The sequence below is a fragment of the Lissotriton helveticus genome, chromosome 12 (assembly GCF_964261635.1).
Source record: "Lissotriton helveticus chromosome 12, aLisHel1.1, whole genome shotgun sequence".
NCBI classification, from domain to species: Eukaryota; Metazoa; Chordata; class Amphibia; order Caudata; family Salamandridae; genus Lissotriton; species Lissotriton helveticus.
In genome coordinates this window covers 220,745,631-220,772,226 of record NC_136073.1, presented here as the reverse complement: position 1 = coordinate 220,772,226, position 26,596 = coordinate 220,745,631, and the positions used below count along the sequence as shown (strand labels likewise).

General features: G+C 45.4%; 1 protein-coding gene across 2 annotated transcripts in view; it reads left to right on the top strand.

Moving 5' to 3' along the window:
* Positions 1–26,596, top strand: part of KLHDC4 (kelch domain containing 4) — a 318,635-nt gene that overhangs the window by 106,304 nt on the left and 185,735 nt on the right. For both annotated transcript variants that reach the window (XM_078671222.1, XM_078671221.1), the window contains exon 5: positions 7,726–7,862. In XM_078671222.1, the coding sequence (XP_078527348.1) occupies positions 7,726–7,862 (137 nt within the window). The remainder of the gene's footprint in view (positions 1–7,725; positions 7,863–26,596) is intronic.

Below are 26,596 nucleotides of genomic sequence, written 5' to 3'. Positions count from 1 at the left end.
CTAAAACCAGCCCCACTGGTATCGGATCCATCTTGTCCTACTATAATCCTGGTAGGAATCTCCGTTCCTCAAATAGACTTCTCCTCTCTGTTCCTCGCGTCCGGAAGACCAGATGGGGTGGTAAGGCTTTTTCTAATCTGGCCCCTAAATGGTGGAATGCTCTCCCTCTTGAAGTAAGGTCTCTCCCCACTCTTCAAGCCTTTAGATCTGCCCTAAAGACCCACCTCTTTGTACGTGCCTACCTGTAGTAGTGCTGCTGTAATTTTCCGATCTTTTTTTGATAGGCGCCTTGACACCTTCGGGTTGAGTATGCGCAATACAAATTGCTTAATTACTGACGTTACCCAATAAGAAATCTAAAACACACCCTACTGTCTGAGCCAGGCTATCCACTGTATCCTGGTGTAGTTAGATAGTGGGAAATGCCACTCCTCAAGGCTCTTCTCGCTGCCGCTTTTCTGTTGTAAATTCAAGTCAGTCATATTTAGACTCCAACAATCGAAATGACTATGGAAGTTTAGCAGTTGTTGCTTTTTTTTTTTTTATCGGACCCCCACAACACCGTTTGTTAGATTACGGATTTACATAAGGAGACAGTGTTTGCTATTGTCTGTTTCCACACCGCTGCTTCTAGAAAAGAACAACGTGAATCTATTTGATTTTACTTTATCATGATGGATGATGGTGACTCCCCATGTGATACCCTCCACTGGGTCCAACCAGCCACAGAATGATGTTTTCTGTGGCCAGTTGTGAAACTGATTTTTCTTTAACTCCAAGCTGGGCGTGACTTTGTTCTTGGCCTTTATATTTTAGCTCCATAATTTCAACTATTCTAACTTCAGTTGTACACAGTTTGTACACCAGAGTGTGAAAGATTGTGGTAATGGTTAAAGTTCGAGTTTGAAACATTCTTTACTAAATACATGTTTTCCGACTTATTTTATAATAACAAAATTCAATCTAAGTACATTTCAAATAAAAATGTTCATTATATATGTAATATGCCGACATTGCCATATTCATTGCCGTGTGCTCAGATAGCGCCAGTACCCCAGGCTTTTATGAGACTTGTTTGTACAAGATGTTATTGGGAACACCACATTCATGCAGTCCAGCAGCATCCTTTTTCCTGACACATTACAACAGTTGACTGGAATAAGGAACAGATTAGAAGGTCGTTAGTGATCACAAACCCTGTAATTTGCTAAATCACAAGTGTTGTGAATGCCAAATGTCTTTTTGAAATGTACTAAACCTGCTTTGCAATTCTTAAACGGGTAACAGAATCACAAAATGATTTTAGAAGGGCTTATGGATTCGCCATTTGTAAGAGTCGTGTTTAAGACTTCCCTTTCAAATATTGATTTGTTATGGTTTGCATAGCAGTGTTTTGCGACCGGTGGTAAGCCATTTATAAAAGTGTACGGGGTGCTTGAGCTTGAGACCCCTACTCTCTTGTTAATGTAAAAGTTAGTTTGTTGGGGAACAAGCAGTGGTCACAAACAAACTTTTTTTAAAGTATACTTTTTTTATGCATCTACGTGTCCTGTTCTGCTGACCCAGGCAGGTAACCATCCAGGTCATGGCTATCAATCGTAGTTAGTCTCACTTTACGAACTACCATATGAATATTGACGAGGATTCTGACCCACTGCTGTTTGGAATTTTGGGAATCGACCTATTGGTATATATGTCAGCTCCCAACATCTGGTCTGTTCATCTGAGAAAATCCTTTTCGGATATTTGATCGTCTTTGTACAGCAGGTGGCGCCAGGGTAAACTGAGTCACAACTTGATAAATTGATAATGCCACAAAGAGCTGCAGCTCGCTGGCCCGCTGAGTACCTGTGGGGCAGCAACTAATCAGTGCGCCTTTTCACTCCCAAGAACTTGGCTCGGCTGAGGATTTTAAAAGGCGGTCGCTGCTCTTCAGTGCTGCTCTTATCCATGCACGGGATCAAGCTTCTGACAAGCTGCTGATTGTTTTCAGCACTATAAGTGCACGTAGAGCGACATCTATACTTACATTAGCCCTCCTATTAAGCAAAACGAAAACCCTTCAAGGTACATTTTAAGGATTATTTTGATGTCCAACATGGGCCCAGGCTGCCTGATCCTTTCAGGATTTTGGTTCACTCTACATATTTGTACAGATTTGGTAGTGAGCACACTTCTCGAGACAGACTAGTCTCGAGATAATTGGCAATTAAGGAAAATCAGCAGACGGAGATACAGTGCATGATGGACATAGCACAAGTAGAATATGTGACGAGGAATATGTAGAGCCACTTACCGCATAGAGATTGTTTGTCAGGTATACAAGCAGACCTGTTCAAGTACCACGTACATGTACTGAATATATATATATATGGAGACTGAGGATATTGGAAAGCAACTGTGTCAGGAAGAATGTTAGAAGAGATTGGGCGTTGGCAGAAGAAGCAAAGCGCAGAGATTGAAACTCTTAAACAGGCAAAGGGAGAAAAAAGTAAACTTCAATGGTGGAAGAACATTCATGTATGTAAACTGGGGATGGGTCTCCTGTCGCAAGTTCAGAGAGTAGGAAGAGTAGGGAGTAGAAAGCCACCTAAAATAGAGAAGCTGCCCTGACCTTATAAAAATCACTCTTATTCCATAATAATATTAGACTGGACCAATTATTGGCATTCATTCTGCAGTTTAAAACAGTGTTTGAAAATGTTTTTCAACTTCAAAGGGACTCTTATCCTCTTGTTCTGTTTGCTGTCTTTGCCAGCACATTAGCAGCTTAAAAGAAGGCCTAGACTCCCGCTCAGATAGGGACGGGGACTTTTCGTAACCAGTGAATACGGGTCTGCCACTCTTTCCAGTAAGTGTTGCTTCTTAGGCCTGTCGTTAGCAAACAGCCTTTTGTTTTTACTAATGTTATTGATGTATAATATACTTATAGGGACTTTGAGCCATCCTCCTGCCTGCTTTGGTGTGTTTCTATGCCATTTCCACTTGTCTTCTGACCACTAGAGCCTGTAGCATAGGGCAGTGGATCAACCCACTTCAGCCATTGGCTAACTATCTTCATTGTCAGTGACAGCATTCTCTGGGTGCAAAAGAACACCTTCACACACAAAGTAGTTCTCTTCAGTGGCAGGTTCTATCCACTATGGCAGTACTTGTGTATGACATTGAAAAAAATGTTTGCTTTTCGTCCATGTTTTTCTTTTAGGTCGAGCATGGGCAGCTCTTGCGCTGCTCTGTGAGGCATGCTGTATGCAGGTATAGACTTTAAACTCCGCCCACTGTCCGCCTATATTTTTCGTTGGCTTGTGTCAATGTCCTTTGTAAACTGTGGCTTTTCATTGGTCAATAGGCTTAGTAGTCCCTCCTTAGTACTGCCTTGTCTCATCTTGTAACCTCCCATAAGGACTGTCTCTCTTACATGTGTTATTTCTCGGTAGGCTTTAATTACATCCTCCGAGCACTAATTCCTCAAATTGTTTTCACCTGACACGCTCACTCATGCTTTTTTTTAAACCATTTATTGAAATTTTTTGGGTTGTTTAAAGTGCCCCCTTTCACGTTAATAGAGGCCACACCCCTTTCTTTAGATGAGCCACATCGAACGAAAGGTCTGCAGACTGTATTAAAGTGAAAACGCAGCTTGGGCCTCTTTTACAATAAAAAGCATTTGTTTGTCAACTTGACATACAAATGCTTTTTTAGGTCTAGCCTTGCGTTAGCAGCGCGCATACGCTGCTCTCGCCATGCGAGGGCGTCTTGGAATCAATACAGTTCCAGAAGTTCGCTTTGTGCTCCGCCCGTGTTTCCCATTCCTGCGCGACATTTTGCGTCACCTATTATGCTAAATGTGGTGTTGTTATTCCGGAGGCTTTTTAGTCCCTCCTGGTTGCCACCCTGTCCGCTTTGGGCCCCGCCCACCGGGATTGGATCTTTTACTTGTGGAGGGACACGGCCTCCTTCAATTACTCGGTAGGCACTATATTTGTTATTTTTTGTAAGTTACATGCGCGGCCCTCTTTCATTTTTGGGACCGAGAGCACAATATTTGTTATTTTTTTAAAGAAAGCTTTGAGCACTTGTACAGCCAATGCAAAGAGCTTAGAACTGCGACTGGTGATGTGAAGCGCTAAGTGCATAGAGATTGCAGGAAGCATGGGCTCAGGCAGAAAGTGTGGGATCTGCCTCTGCCAGGGAGTACTTTTATCACCAGGGTACCTCAACCCCATGCAGGTGAAGATGATCAAGTTCACAGAGCGCGCTCAGCACACACTGGTTTCCCTGTAGAAGACTATATCGCTGTGACACTACAGGGTGGTAAAAACAGCACTGCGTAAATACAAAATAGAATTGAAAAAAGGTTTTTTACTCGGGTCTCTGAAGCTTTTGCTCCTCCTCTTTCATTGGCTCTTGCTTCCAGCAGTTACGACACTCTTAATTGTTTCCAGACCATGCCGCCACTAGGAATTACTATAACAAAGTCACGTGAAACTCTCCATGGCAAAGATGGGTTTGGGCAGGGGAGGGGCTTCTGGAAGTGAGCCGTGCCCAGGTATTATATCCCAAAACAAGGGAAGCAGGCAGCACCGCAGCCCTCCAGGCCCCTGCGCCGATCGCTCAGCTGTAATGTGCATTAGAACTGTCAGACAGGAATGATGCAGATGTGGAAAGCTCATAACTTGGGTGGCAGGCAACGGTCACATTACAGTGCCCTCCTATTGTCACACTGACAATGAGTGTGATCTTGGCAAAGTCGAATCCTCCCTCAGCGTGCAGGGGTTTAATCCAAATGAAATGTTTAACACCAGAAAGCTGCCTCGCCACCACCGACACGTCATGCAATTTATAAGTCACGGAATGATAATCTTATGGACAACACATGGTGGTAGGGCGGCAGCTTAAGTGAAGGAAAAAACACAACCAATCAGAAGAAGCTCTCAGTCTGTAGGGTCACAGGTTCAAACCACTGGTGGACCCACGATGTGTTCATCATTTCTAGTGCTGTGGGTTGATGACTTATTGCAACAGAAAGATAAGACAAAGCGTATGCAGTGTCTGCGTGGGGTCGTGCGTGACTTCATGAATGATGTCATCAGCACAAATATCCGAGTTGAACCAATTTCATTTGTTTTTTGGTGACTTTACTCGTTGTTTAGGTACCATTTTCTCAGGTCGGTTAGGGCAACAGGAGGGTTATTAGGAGAGCGCACCTCTGTTAGGAGAGATGCTGGTTTGTAGAAGAGATTCTATATTATGAAATAACTATTTGCACCCTGTGCATTGCACTGCCTACTCTCTGGTTTCCATAGTGATGTCATTAGTAGAGACAAAGGAGACTTTTGAAAGGAGCCTGGTGCCCAATTATGTGCTATCCGCATACTGCTCCACTGGGCAGCGGCGAATAGCGGACCCCGCATTGGTAGTGATCGAGATGTAGGTGTTATATTAAACATGCTAATAAGGTAAGACATACCACCTTTGCTATGTGTGATATCACTCCCTCCTCCCCACTGCGCGATGGCCTCTGTTCTGGATCGTGAATACCCTCGTGTGCGGTGTCTGTTGTGATGCCATCAGAAGGTACGAAAGTGGAGTGTGCGTGTGGCGTCATGTGACTTTTATCTGTGGCATTAACAGCGGAAATAAGCCAAATGTCTAAAGGTCTCACCCTCCTGCCCAGGCTGATTCTATTGCCACATGAGTTGCCGCCTCTGTTGTCCCCTTTCAGACCGCTCGTGAAGACAGGTGGTGATGTCACTGGTGATGTGATAAGTACGATTGAAGGTAAAATCTTAAACTCCCCTGCTACTGCAGTTATGTTGTGTGATGCCATGAGTATGAACGATTATTTTAAAGATGTGTAGTGCTGCTGTTTCAGAATGTGGTGGTGACACAGTGGTCCATATTGCTATCCTATCTCCTCTGTCCACTTCTGTGCATGTGTGATGCCATGTGATTATGTATTTTGTGATGTCACCCGTAATACGATCTCTAAGAATAGAAGTACTTTTTAAAGTTGCCTGCTGCTAACTCAGATTATGCTGGCATTCGAGTTGCTGCTTTTTATGCTATCTGTACTGTGTACAATGAGGGATGTGTGTGATATCATGTGATGATGTCAGCAGTACAGTGAACATGCCTGGCTAGAAGTTTTAAACGTCCACGAAAAAGCCATCAATTAAAACCACAACAGCCACTTTTCATATATTCAGCTAACATCTTTATTTGACTCTGTTTTATGTGCTGTGGACACTGTGAGGGGTTTTGTCTCTTTCACTAATTGAGATATATGAGTAGCAGCCATCCTTTCAAGGAGGCAGACAAAAGTTAATCGACTTCTACAACAAGTATTAAAAATGCAATAGCTCTCGCCTTTCATTAAGTTAAAGCTGTTTGCTTTGCTATACAATACCAGTAGCAAAGCAAATGGCTTTAACTTAAAGGCGAGACCTATTGCATTTTCAGTGCTTGCTTTGTAAAAGCGCCCCCATAGCACGGGTTCTCTTTAATGGCGGCCGCGCCCCTTTCTTTAGATGCAGCTCGTCTAAAGCAAGAGGTGCGGATTTTATTAACTTGAAAGCGCAGCATGGGGCGCTTGTAAACTAAAAATATTTGCAATACGATAGGTTTATTTATAATGCCAGTAGCTTAAACTCTCGTAAATGCGAGACCTATTGCATGCAAATTCTTGTTTGCATACTGGCAACGGCTCAACGGCTCAACAGCTCGGGCAACAATACGTTTTTTTTTTTTTAAAACATGACAAAACAACCATAGACAACGCCAAAAGATTTGCAGCCAAAGCACATCTTTTGGCATTGACAATGTTTGTTTTCTTGCTAAGGTAACTGCCTAAAATCAGGGTTAGTGGTTTATTATTTCTTCCAATTTTTTAGTGCCGGCCTATGAATGCTAGTTGAAGTTAGCCCATAGAAAACTTGATCATTTAAATGGAGTGGTTTATTTCATATATCAATCCATAAAACCGATCCTAGTTGTTAAACAGTCTGAAACCCTCCCATGACCACGCCTTCGTTCTGCACTTTCAAACGCTATCTAGCTTTTATCCTGCAAGTAAAAGCGACTGGCTGCTGCATGGGCTGTAATTCCCTGTACTATTGAAAAGACTAGTCCAAATGAATATTTTTAAATTGCACAGTGAATCCCAGCCCCGTGTGCAGCCTGGTACATTCAGAAGCATTGTAAGGACTGGAAAGGGGACTGCTGTGGTATACTACAGTCCAACCTTCAAAGCAGTGCAAGTCTATCTAGTGATTTAAATACTCTGTTTTGATTCATTTAGGCTTCTGGCCCTAAGTTAGACTAGGATCGTGCAGATAGCTTCAGAGATAAACCAAGGTTCCTTAATTCATAAAGTGTTTCCTTTTGGCATTCTCGGTTTGTGTCTGCAGTAAGATCTCATACACATGGGTAATAACTTTCAATCCTAATTTCAGTTTTGAATTTGTGCCTCATCAGTAAAGTAATAACCATGGTATGCAAGGTATACAAATTATCTGATGAAAATAACACAAACTGTTAAAAGCATATTTTCTGATCAGCTAAGCACCTTCATTTTGATGACTACTTTAGTATTTGAAATACTTTAATATGGTTTACCTTGATGTAACTTTGAATTTGAAACGTTGATGCTGTTCTAGCGTTAGACTATTAAACCCTTGGTTTGTAACACACATTTTCTTTATTCTTTCCTTTTTCTCATATTAGGCTGTGGCTGTTTCTCAGGCAGGGGGGCAGCTCTGGGTGTTTGGAGGAGAGTTTGCATCTCCAGATGGTGAACAGTTTTACCACTACAAAGATCTCTGGGTTTTTCACTTAGCGACCAAGACGTGGGAGCAAATCAAGTAAGTTGATCTGAAGTGACTGATAGAAGGGTTTTCAATTTGAGGGGAATTTTGCATAACTTGTCTTCAGCTCTGCTTACAATTGGACTGCACCTCCTTCCTGCAGTTCTTTCTTTGGAACAAAGTCTTCCTTGCACTTTGCACCTCTGCCTGTTATCTTTGAAATAAAACATGAGTGAAAACATGAGCAAGTCGCAAAGAAGGTATCTGAGCAGATTTTACTTTATTTCACAAACATCATGGTATAAGGCAACTTAGAACACTGCGGTATCTTTCAAGTGTTCGGTATGGGCTAGTGTTACCTCGAAACCACCAAGGTTCAGCAGCAAAGATCAACTGTTGAACTAACATTGTGCAACCAAGCATGCCTGAACTCTAAGGTACATCCATGCAGGCTGTGCAACCTCAAAGCTAAATACACACAAAACCCATATGTTTCTGTGTAGGATAAAGGCTGTGCCAGCTCTTAGTAAGGACTAAATTACAAGCTAGCTGGTGGGACAGGTGACATTTATCACATCAATTAACCCCTTGGGCGCGGCCGCGATTCTGCGCCTGTGCGGCTGTTATGAAGAGTGGGCGGGTTCATGACGGCCCCCAGCCGTCATCAGCACTTGAGCACTGTGATGCATGACGGACGGGGGCCGTCATCAGCATGCAATGGGTTAAATATAGAGACACTGAGTTTCAGCCGAATTTGGTGTCTTCCACAACAAAATTCAAATTGTTTGGTATTTAGTGGGCCTTTTCACCATGTAAATATTGAAAAGTTTGACCTGCTGATGAGGCAGCTTTCTCAGCAACCCCTGAAGAATTTTGTTTTTTATCTCTGCTGATGAAGGATAATTTCTAGAAACACATTTTTCTAGAGATTCAAAGCACTAACCAGCACCAACTTTGGGGAAACACTTCAGCAAATCCTCAAGTAAGCGTTAAAATGAACTGCATTTACCCTAATTTCTAAGGGGTGAACTGTGCTGGGTGGTAAAGCAGTGTGCTCCCATCCCCTTGTGTTTGAAAAGGCTCCCTTGAGCCATTGATCTGACTAGCTTTTGGAGATGCACTTGTGCGCCAGAGAGAGGTACTGAGACCTGAGACGATTGTGCAAGCTTTCTCAGCAACCACAAATGATTTTTGTTTTTTATCTCTACTGATGAAGGATAATTTCCAGAAACACATGTTTCTAGAGATTCATAGCACTAACCAGCACCAAAAATTCTGCAAAAACTCAAGTAAGCGTTAAAATGAACTGCATTTACCATATTTTCTAAGAGGTAAACTGTGCTGGGAGGTAAAGCAGTGTGCTCGCATCCCCCTTGTGTTTAAAAAGGCTCGCTTGAGCCATTGAGCTGATTAGCGTATGAGCTTTTGGAGCTGCACCTGTGCGCCAGAGAGAGGTACTGAGACCTGAGACGATTGTGGCAGGTTTCTCAGCAACCCCAAATGAATTTCTTTTTTTATCTCTACTGATGAAGGATAATCTCCAGAAACATTTACAGAGATTTATAGCACTAACCTGCACCAACTTTGGTGAAAAACTTCAGAAAAAACTCAAGTAAGCGTTTAAAGTGAACTGCATTTGCTATAATGCTAAGGGGTTAACTGTGCCGGGAGGTAAAGCAGTGTGCTCCCATCCCCCTTGAATATACAAAAGATGTTCTAAAGTCAATGATTTAAGCGAAAGTTAATGAATAGGCAGGAGAACAAAGTATAATTAATCCTGATTTTAGAAAATGACAAACATGAAAAATTATCTAGTTTTAATGATACAGTTACTCCTATTCATCAAGGTACATTTCCATTAAAGAAAAGGTGCTACATGTGACAGCGCAGTGTAAGTGAAGATAAGTGACAAAAGTGAATGCTAATATATATACAGCACAAAAAGAGTCTCAACCAACAGAACAAAAAATCAGATGTAAAGTAACAAATATTCAATAAAATCCGCAATTTTAGTTCCAAGTTAGTCCTTTCATTAATGTGTATGTGGTTAAGATGTAGCAGTCGATGTATTGACCCCAAAAGAGTAATTTAGCAGGGTCTTCCTCAGGACAGATGTCGCAGCCTAGAAGGAAATAGGAATTGTCACAGGTTAAGTAAAGACAGAATGATTCAAGAAAAGAAACCACCAGATAGATTAATACATATTGGCTCACTGCTCCCCTGTCCATGCATGAAGGACTGTCTAGCAAATTTGACCATCAAATAAGAAGCAGGGTTGCCTGTACCAAGAGAAAATCCTGTAATGTAGTTATAGGTTAAATCCAAGAGCAATGTATATCCTATCTAATATGAGCCAGTCTATGTGTATTCAAAATAGTATCAATGAAAGTGAGATACTTTAGCTTCCAAGGCACCTAATTAGAGAAGCCAATGGTGTCACATGCACCTACTCAGAAGCGTGAAAGGTCCATGCTGGCTGAAAAATGCAGAAGGTATAGACAGAACAAAACTTTCTTATTTGTTAAGAAGAAATCCCAAGGATCGTGGAAGCACTCATCTGAATTCTCTCCTACAACCATTGCGGGAACTACTTAAACTGATAACAAGGTACTGTGAGTATGGGCGTGCACCAAAATGGGGGGGTAAAGGTGAGGTCCCTTTGTAGTGTGAAAGCAAAACCACTGGGTAAAATCAGTGATGCTCCTACATACATGATACGAACACGCCCAGAAAAACTCATGCACTAATACTAGTAAGTGCCGGGACTATGCCGATCTGTGGATGGAAAATTGTATAAATGATGGAGTTACTGAGGGCGCTTAGGAAAAACTCCTCATGAATCAGCAAGAACCACAGGAGGCCATATAAGTGATCATCATTGCTCTTTACTGTGGAGAAATAGATAAATGAGCCAAATGTGCCAAAGTCAGAGAAACGGTACTCTGGGCACAAGAGTGTGACAAAGCATGTAAAGGTACATGCATGCATGGCATCGACATTGCTCATCAGTCTGTGATTTTGCCTGAAGCTAACAAACAGCCGGATGCGATGCATGACTTTGGGTAATTAGATACAAAGAGAGAGGATTAGAGACCAGTATTCTCAGAGGAAAACCATGGGCACCATCTTAAAAGAACGACGAGTTGGTCAAATCGAAATCAAAAGCCAATGGTAAGTAATAGTCAAAAGGAAACCTAAAACCCAGTAAAGTCTGAACTGACTTCACAAAATTCAATTGAACATCAAAACTATGCCTGAACTGTGACTAGAGAGGAGCCTTGGACTTCGAGGCAGCCAGACGTTTAATAGAGTCCATAGAGAAAACTACTGAAGCAAATGCTCAGTAAGGGAAACCATGGGCGACATCTTGAAAAAACAAATTGTGATACAACGAATGGAACGATGCACAGTATCGCCGATATGTCCAAATCGAGAACAAAATCCTATGGTAAGTAATAGTAGAAAGAAAACCTAAAACCCACTAAAAATAATAGCGTGATCTGACTTCAGTAAGACTCGGGGAGTGTCAAAACTGCCTTGTACTTCAAAACAGGCGTACTAGGTGTGCTCCATGTGGCAGAGAACACTGCTATAAATGTTTATCAAATCTAATAAATGAAACCCCATCCTCCGAAACGTTCATGCACCACAAACAGGGAGGAGAAAGGTGCCTACAATTTCTGTTCAATCATAGCAATGACTTTGTAATCAATCACTATAATTTAGACAATCACATCAGTAGCAATCTACCTGGGCAATCCGCTCAGCGGTACATACCCCCTAAGTTTTGTACCTACTTAACAGGCAGAATCAAGAATTCAAAGTATTGTGAAGGAGAGGCAATATGTTCTGGAGTAGTATACATAAAAAGATCAAACGTCTTAGCCAGAATCTGTATCAATTGATCAAATCAATATACATCTTGAATTGATCAAAGTGGCATTGTTGCAAGTTGATAACAATCTTCATTAGAATTAAGGCTGCTGTCAACAAATTTCAACTGTTCAATCCTTTTGAATTCATGTAGCATCAGTTTGAATTGATGGTTGCCTCCTCTAGCATTCAGTGTGAGTACCTCAATCATCTGCCATCTAATGTCATCAAAAGTGTGTCCATGTTGATGATAGTGTTTCACAAGAGGTGCTCCGACGGTGCCGAAGTGTATTCTGCTTTGATGTTGGAGTATTCATGGTTTAACTTTCTGTGAAGTCTGCCCTAAATAGTTTTTTTGGCCTGGGCACCAAAAACCATAGATTATTCCACTCGTAATACAATTGGAAAATGCATTGAAAGTAATATTCACACGTCAAGTTCAAATTTCATTGTCTCCAAGCAGAATTTACAAACCATACATTTGCTTCAGACTCTCCTTTCATTTTCTCCGTCTACTGTTGGTTATTTCCAGCTTGATTATGTCTAGTTGGGACAGTCAAGGGTTAATGGAAGGTCCACAAGTGATGAAGAAAAAGTAGGAATCTTATTCTTTTTTAGGTATCACCTGCAAAGGGCTTGCACTGTGCTTGAGAAATCCACTGTTTTTAATATAAACTTAAAAGGGACTTACATCCCACCTCCTCTCTTTGCTGGCTTCTTATTGGTTCCTGTGCATGCTACTTAATTTTCCTCCAATTCTATTGCCTGTAGCATATTTTCCTGCATTTACCAATGCTTGTTCCTCATCTGCTTCTCTTATCAGTTTCCTTCCGCTGAAATACTGTTAACATCTGCTTTGGTGGAACTATATTTTCATATAGTTTTGCCTTTTACACTTGTAGCACAATTATATAACAATGTATCACCCGTAGAGATTAAGTGCTTACATAGAATCACAGGACATCCTTACTCCTTTGCGGTTTAGGCTGCTACTGCGATGGAGTAAGGACGTTGATCAGATCGTCTCCAGTCGTATAAATTAGGCTGTGCCCCGGTTTGCCTGATTCATTCAGCCAACTCTTGCCACACACACGGGCCTGAATATTACGTTGCACGGATGGTCTGGGCATGACCGTCATGGTTTATATCTACTGAATAACGGGATTTGTCCTTAGTTGGCCTTTGCCACTTTACTGGCATTGGTGTAACCAGGTTTTGGACTCCAATAGAGCATTGCAAGATTGATGAGGGGCACTTCACCTGTCCCCTTGTCCTGGGGAAGATCCGCTTGGCTGAGATATTAAAGTCCCTCAGTTGCCGATAAGCCGGATTGAAACGTCAACACTACCCCCTACCGCACCTGGACCAATTTCCCCTTCCCCATTACCCCTGTTTACAGCCTTAAGGAAACTCCCCTTACAACTTTAGAAAATATAATTCAAATGAATAATTTGCATGTGGCCAGGTTGCATCTTACTGTTTATTGGATATCAGTTCTGTACAGTGTTGTAAATATATGCCCTTTACTTTTCTACACACTTTGAGCTCTCTTGACTCCTATATATACACTTGAGCACTTTTTCTTACACATTCCCTAGAACATTCTCCTACCTTTTTGACCCTCTCATGATTGTTCCTTTAAATGACTAAATAAATATATTGTAATAATACTTAGTGGTTTTTCTGCACATCTGTTTCAATTATTTTCACAATTTACAGACGTTTGTGAGCTGATTAATGTAAGCTCAAATAAGTTGATAATTCTGTTAATCTAACTCTTCCTTGAATAATTGTTCCAGGACCATTGTTTCTTTATAATAACCGATGTCCAGGGACCATTTGGGAACAACCCATTGTTTGTAATAGTTTATAAAGTAGGCAGACTCCCATGTCCTGTACTACTTGTAGATGCTGAACCAGATATACAGGAAGACCTAAGTACAGGACACGGACAAAATCCAACCTTGAAAGAATCAGTGACTTTACCACAGTAACTTGTGCATCCTGAGGCAGGAAGTTGAGAAATTTCCAGAGCATGCTGCAGATCCAAAAGCTTGATTTAACTACTGCTTTCACCTGGGTACTAAAAGATAGCTGAGAATCTAACATAATATCCAGATGTCAAAATGCCATGCACATATTTATTATAGTGGGACATTGTTGTTCTGTTGGCTACAGTGTTAGTTTCAGGGGCATATACTAGAACGCAATGTCCTTGCTTTGTTTAGTGCTCGTAGGGGACAACTCTTTTTCCAAGACTAAGTAAAGCTGTTTTTCTGTGTCTCTTGCAGAATGAGATAAGGCTGATGTTTTATTATTTAAACAGCATTTACATTTTTAATTCTGGAGAGAGGCATTTCATGCTGGTGTTATCATGGTTGTTGCAGAGAGCTGTGAATGATATGCAGCTCTGCAGGCCCCAGCACTTTCTTTTAACATGCTGAAAATGTATGTGCAAAGTGAATAAAGGGGTCCGGGTAAAAGTAGAGGTTTGTTAGAGGGGTCCCAGAGGGACCCATAAAGGCCAGTAAATTGCCATATAACATTTTGATCTCAGCACGTGGTAATCAGCCGATCCCCCATGGTGCTCAGCGCGACCTCTTCCTCTAAGGATCCGCAAATCATGTTGCAGCTCATCAGAGACCCGCCCCTTTCTCAACCACTCTGCAAACGTCCCTCCTGGTGAACTGCTGGTTGGGGGATGAAGGCCCCTCGAGCTTTGGGGGCAAAGAACCCCTCCAGTCATCACTAGTAAGTCTCACACCGCTGGGTTGCTGCCAGCTTGTCAGAGGCCCCCCTTTCTCCACCACTCTGGAAACGGGCCTCCTGGTGCACCAATGTTTGGGGAATAAAGTCCTCTTAGCTGCTGAGAATTGTTGAGGGCCCAGAACCCCTCCTGTTACCACCACTAAGTCCCACACAGCGGGATTGCTGCGAGTTCATTTGAGGCCCGTGCCCTTTCTTAACCATTCTGTAAATGCACCTCCTAGAATAAAGTACCCGTGCCTGCTGAGGGTCTTTTTTTTTAAACAATTTTATTGGCATTTTGTGAGTAACAAAAATTGGCACAGTACAGTACTATTTGATGGTGCACACATAATGATCCAGAACATTATCTATGAGTTGTACATGTGACATCTTCACTTGGAAATGTTCTTCACATTTTCTAACTGAAAGGCAACAAGGATTCACGGTATTCTACATATTATCCCTGTCTTAGTCTCATCATTCACTGACATCCGACAACGATTCCTCATGTGGGGGCTCACATATATTCCAGCGGAAAGCATTCCACTTGCTCCACACCTGCGTCTGTTTTTTGGGGCATCCTCTGTGGACATAGACTGATTTCTCCAATATCATTGCATTGTCCATGTCTTGATACCATTGGTGAAGGGTAGGAGTCTGTCGCGATCCCCAGTGTTGAGCTATATTACGCTTTGCCAATGTCATACCTAGTGTCACCCAGTCCTGAGTCACGTGGTTGAGATCCGTGGGCTCCCAAATATTAAGAAGGCATCTCTTTGGTTCTGGCGGAACCATAACGTCAGTAACTTGCGAGATTGTACTCATAATCGCCCCCCCCAGTAATGTACAATCTCCGGACATTGCAAGAGCTTGTGCAGGAATGTGCCTGATGCGCCACACTGTCGTAGGCAGAGCGGTGTGTCCGTCGTACCTATTTTGTGTAGAAGTGTTCGTGTATAATAAGTGCAGTGTAAATTTTTTTATTGTATTAGCTTGAGTTAAGAAGATATTGCAACTTCCTTTGGAGACGGCAGTGCCTCCTGCCAATCTGCGTTGTCTAATTCTCCCACTTCTGATTCCCATCTGGCCTTAAGGGGTGTTGTAGGGTCCGGCTTATTATTTATTATTTTCCGGTAGGTTTGGGAGATGGCTTTTTTGCTCAAGTGATCCGTCATGAGTCTATCCTCCAACGGTGATTCCTCTGCCAGTTGTGTGCCTGGTGGAATTAGTCCCATGAGTGCGTGTCTGATCTGCATATAACGGAACGTTTTCATTTGTGCCAGTCCGTATGTGACCTGTAGCTGGGCAAATGTGACTATTTCGCCTTTCTTCCTCATATTATTATTATTATTTTGAGTTTATATAGTGCTAGCTAGACCCGAAGGTATCATATCTCCCACCTTTGAGATTCCTATCAAATTCCACTGTCAAAAGCCTTTGGTATTGCGTAGTTTACTTAACCTTTTTGTTTCCCATAGTGGCATGGCCTGTGTTATTACCCCTTCCCAGCCCAGCGCACGCTGCACCTCAAACCAGACTTGGATGGTGTGTGCCGTTGGTCCTGTGAAAGCAGTCCTTTTACTCTTATTGTAGAGTGCCCCCATAATCCCATCGGTCTCCAGGAGGTGTCTATCCATGCGGAACGTTGGGTCGTCTTGAGGTGCGTGAAGCAATTGATTTATTACAGTGAGCTGTGATGCCCAATAATATGCTTTTATATTGGGGAGGGCAATGCCACCGTCGTACCAGCTCTTTATAAGTTTATGCATGGCGATACGGGCCATCTTTCCGTCCCACAGCAGATTGGTCACTTTGGCGTTTACTGCTGCAAAATATGTTGTGGAAACTGGGAACGGTGTGTTCAGGAGGACATGCATGAATCTGGGGAGTGCCATCATCTTAAAGAGGGCTGCCCTCCCCAGTAATGTGAGCGGCAGTGAGCGCCAGTGTTTGACTTTGCGCCGAAATCGTGCCAGGGGCTGCGTGAGGTTTTCAGTGATGAACTGTGTGTTGTCATGCGTTATATATATCCCTAGGTATTTAAAACCTCTATCTGCAATCTGGATTTCGCAGTCTCGTGGGAGCCGTGGCGGGGGACAGTGAAGCACATAGAGGAGCGATTTTGCTCAATTTATGGTATATCCGGAGACCCCCCCATATGATGCACATATGTCCAATTAGCAATTAATTGAACCTGCTGGGGATGCCAAGTATAGTAGTACATCATCTGCATATAGCGAAATGTGGTCTTCCCATCCCATAGCCCTCTTCAACCACGGATAACCGGATCTTGACGTATCCATGCCGCCAGTGTCTCTAGCACCAGCACAAAGAGGAGCTGCGATGGGGAGCAGCCGTGTCTGGTCCCGCTGCCCAATGGGAAGTCTGCCGAAATGTGACTGTTTACAACAACCTGTGGCAGTGGCTTTGTGTACAGTAACTGCACCCATGCACAGAACTTAGGCCCGAATCCCAGGTGGCGGAGGACCGCGAAGAGGAAGGGCCATTCGAAGAGGTCGAATGCCATACGTGCATCAAGAGACTAAATGACCACATCCTCCTCGATAGAAGGCCGCACGCGATGACACTATGTAGCCATCTTAAATTAAGTGCTGTGATACGGCATAAATCCAGACTGATCCGGGTGGATCAATGTGGTGAGATACGGATGCAACCGCATGGCCAGCGCCTTTGCAAGTATTTTGGCTTCTGCGTTTATTAGGGAAATCGGCCTATAAGACATGCATTCATGTGGCGGTTTGCTTGGCTTGTGTATTGCAACTATCGTCGCTAGGCGCTGATCTCTGGGCAGGATCTCCTTCTCTAGCCAATCTGTGTACATATTAAGCAGTTGTGGTATGAGTGGAGTTGCTGCTTTCTTGTAGAATTCTACCGGGATTCCATTGGGTCCTAGAGCTTTCCCCATGGGTCCTAGAGCTTTCCCCGTATGCAAAGCGCCTATTGCTAGCACAAGCTCTTCGTGAGTCAAATCTTTTTCCAGCGCTTTAGCTGCTGCAGGGGATAGTATGGGCATCTTTATATCTCTGAGATAGGCCAGATTTTCTACTATTGTGGTTGTGGCCGTGGGTGTGTATACCTTTTCATAATGGGCTGCTAATACATCGACTATTTGCTGGGGATCTGTAGTTATAGTTCCATTATCTAACCGGATCTGCCCCACCCACCTACTGGCCCTTTCCCTTTTGTCTAGCCAGGCTTGGAGCTTACCTGTTTTATCACCTAGCTCATAAATAGTGTGTTGCGCCCTGGTGAGTTTGGTTTTTGCCTCTTCCCATGCATAGGCCCTGTACTCCTGTTGTGCTAATTGTACCTTATGTGCCGAATCCTCACTAGTGTCTGTGACATATTCAGCCTCAGCCTGGGATACCCCTTGCTCTAAACGTTCAATCTGTTGCCGTTTGTCCTGTTTATGACCTTCAACTAGGGATATGGGCTGGCCACGTAATACCATTGTATATGCCTCCTACAGCGTCATCTGAGATGGGACCGAGTCTTGTTTTTCCACAAAGTAATGTTTTGTTGCTTTGAGGAGACTTTTACCAATCTTACGGTTTTTAAGATATCCGGGGTAAAGCAGAAATAGATGGCGCCATCTCTGGGTGAAGGATGTATATGTAATGAGTACTGAGGAGTGATCTGATATGCCCCCTGGTTAAGTGTGAGACCTCCAAAACCCCTTCCAGCCCAGTTGCCAATGTGAATATGTAGTCAAGTCTCGAAAGACTATTATGGACTCCCGAGTGGCACCTGTATTGTCGTTGCATCGGATATCTGGCCCACCAGACATATATGAGACCAAGTGCATCAATAAATTCTACCAATTTGAGGTTTACGCTACTGGGATCTCTAGGGGGTTTCCTATCTATGGATGCATCTATCGTTGCCTAGAAATCGCCTCCCATTATTAGTTCGCCTTGCGGGAGTAATAATAGGAATTTTCCTAGAGCTGGGAAAGTTGTCTGATGTAGTGTCGGCGGGATGTAGACTGTCGCCTGGTTATTGGTTTGTCCCGGTCATTGACATGTTATCGCAGCAAATAGTCCTTGGTCATCCGTCCAGGACCCAGTCAGTATCAGAGGGAAACGTTTATTAACCAGAATCCCCACCCCTCGAGAACCGGAGGTGAACTCCGAGTGTACTACCATTTTAAATCCCCATCTATCTAAGCCCTTACAAGCCAAGACCACCAAGTGTGATTCCTGGATAAGCGCGACAGCGAGACACTTCCGTTTAATGTATTGGAAGACTAGCCCTTGTTTTATTTTGTCACCCAGACCATTTACATTCCATGACAGCACAGTAAAAGGGAAATGTGACGTACGTGGGGTTTGTGTTTGGGTGTCCGAAACGTCAATTACCATGTCTATTCATGTCATGTTTGACGTCATCAATGACGAAGTGAGGACCGTCCTGTGAGATGCATAGTGTGCTGTCACTATGGATGTTATCCGTTATTTCATCATGTTTCAGTACCAAAACTATCAATAACCCATTAAACTGTCCCCTCCCCCTCCCAGCCTCCCTACACGGCGAACTTAGAACTACCCGCCTCCCCAACTTAGCAGAGTGCTTTTTTCCCATAACATTGTACTTGCGTATGGGGGAGAGTTGCTCAGTGATCTCCGTGCGTTCCCCCCTTCAACTTGTGGTTAAACCTCACCTCAAAGTGTCCTGGCCCAATCAGCAAGTTTCTCTAATGACACCGTGTGGGGCCTTCATTGTAGGGCATGTCTGTTCATAGGTTCAGTAATCGTTACTTCAGTCTGAGTTTTCATCAGCATTCTGTTGTGAACCGCCCGATGCTTCCAGTCCTCTCGTGTCTGGTGGCACTGTTGTCGTGGGTTGTTGCTTCTGTCTTAGTCCCTGCCTCCTGGGTCCCCCGGCAGGGCGCCATCCCTCCAGCCAGGCATGAGCTTCCTCCGGTGTGCCGAAGAACCAGGTTTTCCCTTCTGCCTCCACTCTCAATTTCGCAGGGTACAGCATTGCATATTTTAGTTCACGGTTTCGCAATTCTTTTTTAACTTCCGGGAAGTTACGGCGCTGCTTGGTCACCGCCACCATGTAGTCCGGATAGAGGGTCACAGTGCAGTTGTCTACTTGTAGAGGAGGGGCTATGCGTGCTGCCTGCAGAATAGTGGTTCGATCTCGGAAGTTGAACATGCTTGCCAGTATTGGTCTGGTGGGGGCCTTCCCCCGAGCACCCGGTGTGCTCTTTTCACCAAGAAGAAGCTGGATAATCCACGTGCTTCAGTTGAGTTTTTCTAAGGTCTTCTACAAAGAGATCCAGAGCCGGTCGTTTCACGCTCTCCGGCACTCCAACCAGGCGCACATTGTTCGGCCTCGATCGGCCTTCCTGATCGTCGAGTTTGTCCTCCATTTGTTTCTGCGCCCATTCCAGTTTTTGCACCTGTCGCTGCAATGCCGCTGTGTCCGTAGAAATAGCCGCCGTGGTGGTTTCCACCTCTGTTATTCTTGTGCTCATTTTGGAGACATCCCACAGAGCAGTGTGATATCCGTAGCGAGTGTACCTATTGAAGTTTGTACCTGGTGTAGGGCGGCCATTTCATCCTGATGAGTGACCTCTGTAAGTATTTCAGGCTGTGTGCCACCTCCGCTTACTGCATGCAGAGTTGGCGCGTTCTTCTGGTCCTTATGATAGGAATATTTTCCAGGTTTGCTGCTGGGCACCGTGCGCTGACCCCGGCCTCCAATATTATCCGGGATGCTAGGCGTCGCGGTAGATCACCCCAGTGGAGAAGGGGGGAACCAGTAGTCGCCGCTGCCTGCCGCGGGAACACCGTCCACGCGCGTCCTTTCGGTTTTACCATTCCTGCCAGCAACCCCCAAGCCCCCCCCCCCCCCCCCCGCCCCCCCCAGGCCTGGTTTTGTCACTCAGGGTTCATAGCAAGCCTGTCGTAGTTATATGGCTTTGTCGGTTCTATTTAGGACGTCCCAGTGAACCTGCAGTTTTCTTTGAAATGCACCAACAATCACGTTCTTGCAATGTCTCCTTGGCCTGACTCCGGTGAATGGAGTCACTACGGGGCAGATGTATCATCCGTTTTTTTTGTCGCAAACGCTGCGATTCGCAAAATAGCAGCGTTTGCGACAAAAAAAACGGGATTTGGAATGTATCATGCAAAAAGCCTCGCAATATTAAGGAATCGCAAATTTTGCGATTCCTTAATATTGCGAGGCTTTTAAGAAATGGCAAATTGCGATTTCGTAATTGAAATGTATTAAGCATTTCAGTGTTGCGATTTTTGACTAAGAATTGGCAAAATACCACCAACTTGTAGTTGGTGGTAATTGGCGAATTCTTCTCAAAATGCACTTTTTTAAAATTCTAAAGGTGCCATATGACGCTCATACATGCCCTTAGGGCACGAATGTGCGCCATATGCGCACACGTCAAATTCAGGGGGTGCAGCAGGGTGTCCTTAAGACACCCTTGCACCCTTGAAATTGTCAATTTGCGATTAGCAAATTGCTAATCGCAAATTGAGAATAATTTCACATTCATTCCTATGGGCCTCCTGGCCCATAGAAATGAATGGGAAATTATTCCTTAATTCCTAAATGCTTAATACATTTCATACATACATACCATTTTGCACTTCTCAAATAGCGAGTTCTTAAAAATCGCTATTTGAGAATCGCAAAATGGTATCTTGATACATCTGCCCCTACGTTCCTCCCTCGGGTGCAGCCGCAGCCTGTTGATTTTATTCCAAGGTGGAGCCGGGATTGGGTGCCGGCTCACTCACCCAGTCGCCCGGGTGTACTATGCCCCACCGTAGGACCACCAGAAAAGGCCCAGCACCAAGTTTTTGAGCGAGGGGGCAGCAGGGTACGTTGCGGGGGACTCACTAACTCGCCGATTAAGTGCATTGTTGCTCATGCACGGGCGTGCCTCTTTTCTTCACAGGCCCATTCCACTGCCACCTCCCAGCATTGCTGATATGTAGGTGTCTCGCCATTATATGCGCAGCGGGTGTTAATGGGCACGGCGGCAGCACCAGGGCTGCGAACAGGTCGTCGAGGCCTTCCCTGGTCTGCACCTACGTCTCCCTTCTTTCAGCAGCACTGCGGGCGCCGTGTGTTCCCAGCCCTTCTCCCAGTGTGGCTCGTAATCGCTGTCTGCGACCCTCGGTCTGGCTGTTGCATTCGGCTCCCAAGTGTTACTTCTTTCGTGCTGGGAGGCGTGTCATATAGTAAATACCTGATCCCCTCGGAGTGTTACGTCCGCCTCGGGGGTCCAGGTTGTGTCTGCCCCCGCTGCGGTCGGAGCCTGACTCACGCGAGGCCCCGACTTTGCATTAGTTCCTGGGCCGCAGCTTCGCTCCACGGTCTCGCTACACACCGGATACTCGTCCGTGGTCCAACCTTTCAGCAGTCGTGTCTTGGACGTTCCGGAGCTACAGCTTTCGTTCTGGGTTAGTTTTTCCACCGGATAAATGACAGGATTGACGTGGGAAAACTCGTCGAACACGGAGCTCCCCTAGGCTGCAGCCATCTTCGTTGGCTGCTAGCCACCCCCCCCCCTTTTTTAATGTAGTTTTATATAGCACAAACATGCCCCTTTCGGGTATCAGTGCACTGTATGTCAGGAACGCAAAAAGTTAGGGGTATACAATTGAGAGATAGCAGCAAAGTCAATATAGAACATAAGTTGGCATTCGTAAAGTCTGGATATGGGGAGGTCTATTAAAAAATGTGTAGGGTGTCATATGGGAAAGGTAACAGTGGATATGTAGAAGGACCAGAGAATGTTGTGGAGGGGCAGGCCATGGTGGTTAAAGTCGGAGACGGATGCATCTTCAATAGGGAAGGAATCTGTTTATTAGTAGTTTTTTAGGTCTCACCTATTCCATTCCGCAAGGAATGGATAGGGGAGAATTTTAGTAGGCAAAATAAGTTCTCAAACCATCGGCGGATTTCCAACAGTTCACGTGAAAACAAGCACGCGCTTTTCCCCTACAAGAGCTTTCATTGGCTCTTCACTTTGTGCACGCAGCTGCCTAGTCCTCCCACCCCCTCCCTCTCCAGCGCGCGCTCCACTCGCATCTGCCTGCTGCTCCCCCGCCCACCCCGCCTCCCCCCACACAGCAACGCGCACAACTAAGCTCTTGATTAACTACCCAGAACTTTAATTCTTCTCCCCATGTGGTGCCCTCCCTCGCGACACCAAAAGCTACACTCCTCTCATCCCGCTTCCGGGTTAAGGAGACTGAACCTTCGTAATGGGCTGTCCGGGCTCAGCCTCTCTCAGACAACCTCAAGAGCCGCAGGGGCATGGTGATCAGCAACTCAGCCGAGGTCAGTACTGCTTGGCCACCAACTCTCCTCCCCTGCAACATCTGATCTACTGTTATGTGGACCGCAGGAGAATCAGAGTGCACTCCTTATTGCGGACACGAGCAGCTACAATTAAACTGCCATGATCGATTGCCCGTTTATCTTTTGGCTCTCCTCCCCTGTTCATCTTTCAGCTCTTCTCCCCCGTTCATCTTTCGGCTCTCCTCCCCATTCCTCTTTCGGCTGTCCTCCCCCATCATCTTTCGCCTCTCCTCTCTTGTTCCTCTTTCAGCTCTCCTCCCCCGGCCGCTTTCTTTTTCTTTCGGCGATGTTGTTGTTTTTTTGTTTTTTTTAACCTATTCCTCCTCCATGCCGTGTGCGGGTCAGCCCTGGCTGAGACTCCTTCTTGGGCACACACGCCACCGCCCCCAAGTACTTCACAGGTCTTTGAAGACCATCTGTGCGTTAATGCGGCTTTGTTGTTTCCTTCCTTCTAAGAGGCCCGAGGCTCCACTCTGCCTATTACTTAACCATACCGCCCCTCATCCGCTGATATTAACATGTCGAGAATTAAACCAAGTAATAGCGATGACAGACACAGCTGCTGGGAGAAGTTTTATTATTTTTGAATGTATGTTTGGAAGCATTTGTATTGTCTCTACTATCTGGTGAAATCTCGCTGTTATATTCGTTCTATGATAAGTTATGCCTACTACCCACACAAATCGCATTATCTTCTATCCAAGGCTCTTTACAGTATTCCAAAATGATTGCGACCTGTGACAACCCCACATGGTAGGAGATAGTTACCTCCAACACCTTTCAGATTTTGTTTAGCCAGGTGGGATCTATCATGAACTTGCCCTCCCGCAGGCCCACATTGCTCTGATGTGTACGAGTAGTTGTGAGTGTGTGCACGTGTACTCTGTTGCGACCAGTGCAGATGCCCGTGTTACTTATGGTATATGAAGTTGCTCCTAACAAGAAGGCAAAGGCATGCTCTGTGCTGACTCCAAAACTGCTTCAATTAATGCTTCTCAGCACTGTAAGCAGTGTAATAATCGTAATAAAAATGCAATCCTTGCTAAACTTGTGTTTCTTGCGCAATCCAAGAGGTAGGAGGGGGGATAAGTCTAGCTCCCTGGTGCTGACCCCCCCTGCTCTCCGGTGACTCTTACATTAGGCGGCACTCGTCCCAGCCGCACCCCACTGCGGACCTGCCGCCACTCCCGCCCAGCAGGAGGCCTTGTGCGAAACTTGATATATGTACATGCTTTATTCAGTTCGCGAAAAAGAGTCCCTCTTAGTTGTTGAATATCACTTATAATTACACTGTCATTGTGAAAATGTCCCACATAAGCAATCTGAAACCTTGGCAGCTATGCATATCCCGACTGCAAGAGTTACGTTAAATGAGCCAAACGTGACAATTGTGAGCAGCTGACCCTCTCATCGGCCAGGCCCAAGGGCCCTCCTAGAACTCGACCTGCCGCGCAACTGAAGCCCATCTCTTCCGACCCTTGCCTCTCCCCCTCCAAGAAGGCTATCCACAAGCCCGCTATGCATTTTGAACCCGTTTCCTCAGCGGACTCTGTTACCCTAAAAGACCGGTTTCCCCCTCCCCTCCAGATCGCCTGGCCATGCTCCCACACGTGCCTCCCCCGAGGGCACTTGTCTTTGCGGCCCCCCTGCCCCCATCGCCCTCGGCCATCCCCGCATCCTCTACTGCAATCCTCCTTTCCCGACCGCGCCCGACACCCCGCATTGTCCCCCCAGCGCCCGCAGCACTAAACCCCACCCCAATCGGCCCCGAAAGGATGAAAGGCCCGTGCATGACGCCCATCCGACTCACGCCAGTCCCCTCCTCAACCACTGCTCCTGCGCACAGTATCCTCCGAACCGCGTCGGCAGCTCCACTCTTAAATCCCCCCTCACGCCCTCCCCCACCCGCTCTGCCCCTATTTGAGTTCTGCTAGGCACCCTAGCATACATGCCAACATTTCAAAAGAGCAAAGAGGGAGATTGTTTTTAAAATTCGGGAGAATGGGGACTTGAATCGGGTTACTGGCATGTATGGGCTTTGGAAGTGTGCTGCTGCAGGATTGGACATTTGAAACATAAATGCACGTCACCTGGGAGGAAATAAATAACAAAAGCCCTCTGCTTGCAAGCTACTTTCGCGGCTCCTTTGATGTGCGTCCATTTGCCAGCAGCCACTTAGCCACTTTGTGTGCGCGCGCCGCCTCTGCTGCCAGGCTTCAGCACACCAGGCTGCACACCCCCTCACCCCCAGTCACTTCATCCGCGCCCACTTCACACGCGCTCTGCAGGTCATAAACAGGACCATCTGCTCCACTCCCAGCGCTGCATGACCGTCTTCAAAGCAAGCTTGTAACACGAGCTGCCCTCAGACGTTCCAAGACACACACTTTTCATGCTTCTGAGGTCGATAACATGAGCCCCGTTGAATTGACACACACTGCCCTCACACACACACACGTTACTGTCACACACACACGTTACTGTCACACACACAAGTTACTGTCACACACACAATGCTCTCAGACACACAGGCTGCTCACACACACAGGCTGCTCACACACACAGGCACTGTTCACACACAAGCACTGTTCACACACAAGCACTGTTCACACACAGGCACTGTTCACACACACATTGGCACTTCACACACACACACACACAGGCACTTCACACACACACACCGGCACTTCACACACACCGGCACTGCGCACACACACCGGCACTGCGCGCACACACACAGCCAAGGGTGCCACGTAAAACGTATAAATAGGGATGGTTTTAAAAGAAATGTGCACTTTCTGCCCTCTGCATCACCACATCATCACTCAGCGCTACCCCAGCATCACTCAGCACCACCACATTATCACTCAGCAACACCACATTATCGCTCCGGACCACCACATTATCGCTCCGGACCACCACATTATCGCTCCGGACCACCACATTATCGCTCCGGACCACCACATTATCGCTCCGGACCACCACATTATCACTCAGCACCACCACATTATCACTCAGCACCACCACATTATCACTCAGCACCACCACAGCACCACTCAGCACCACCACAGCACCACTCAGCACCACCACATCATCACTCAGCGCTACCCCAGCATTTATTTATTTATTTTATTTTCTTATAGAGCGCTAACAATCATCCAAGTAGGATATCACGGCGCTATGATTGCTAAAGTGCATGGACAGTTGGCATAGGTCGATTTGGATTAATCTGGATGGGGGAAGAGGAAAGTTTTTAGATGTTTCCTAAATGCCAAGTGGCATTCTGTGAGTCGGACGGCCATAGGCAGTTCGTTCCACTTGATTGCAGCGATGTGGGAGAAGGCTCGCTCACCCATCCTGGCTCTCTTTACCCGGAGGGTTCTGGCACGTGCCGAGAATTGAGAGCGGAGGTTCCTGGTGGGAGCATAGAACCGAATCCTGTTTCTGAGGATGAGAGGGCCTGTCTTGTGCAGCGCTCTATGTGTGATACACATCATTTTAAAAGTTGCTCTTTGCTTCATTGGCAACCAATGGAGATCACGCAGACAGCTCTTGGCTGAGTCAAATGTTCTTTTCATGCAAATAGCCTTGGCCGCTGCGTTCTGCACCATTTGGAGCTTGGTGAAAAGATACTCTGCCATGCCTACGAACAGTGAGTTTCCATAGTCCAGCCTACTCATCAAGAGGGACTGGACTAGGATTTTTCTGCACTCTATTGGAATCCAGGGAAAGACTCTTTAAGCATTTTTAATATTGCAAAGCCTTTGCCGCATATGGCAGCTACATGGGTTTTCATGGATAGGGAGGTG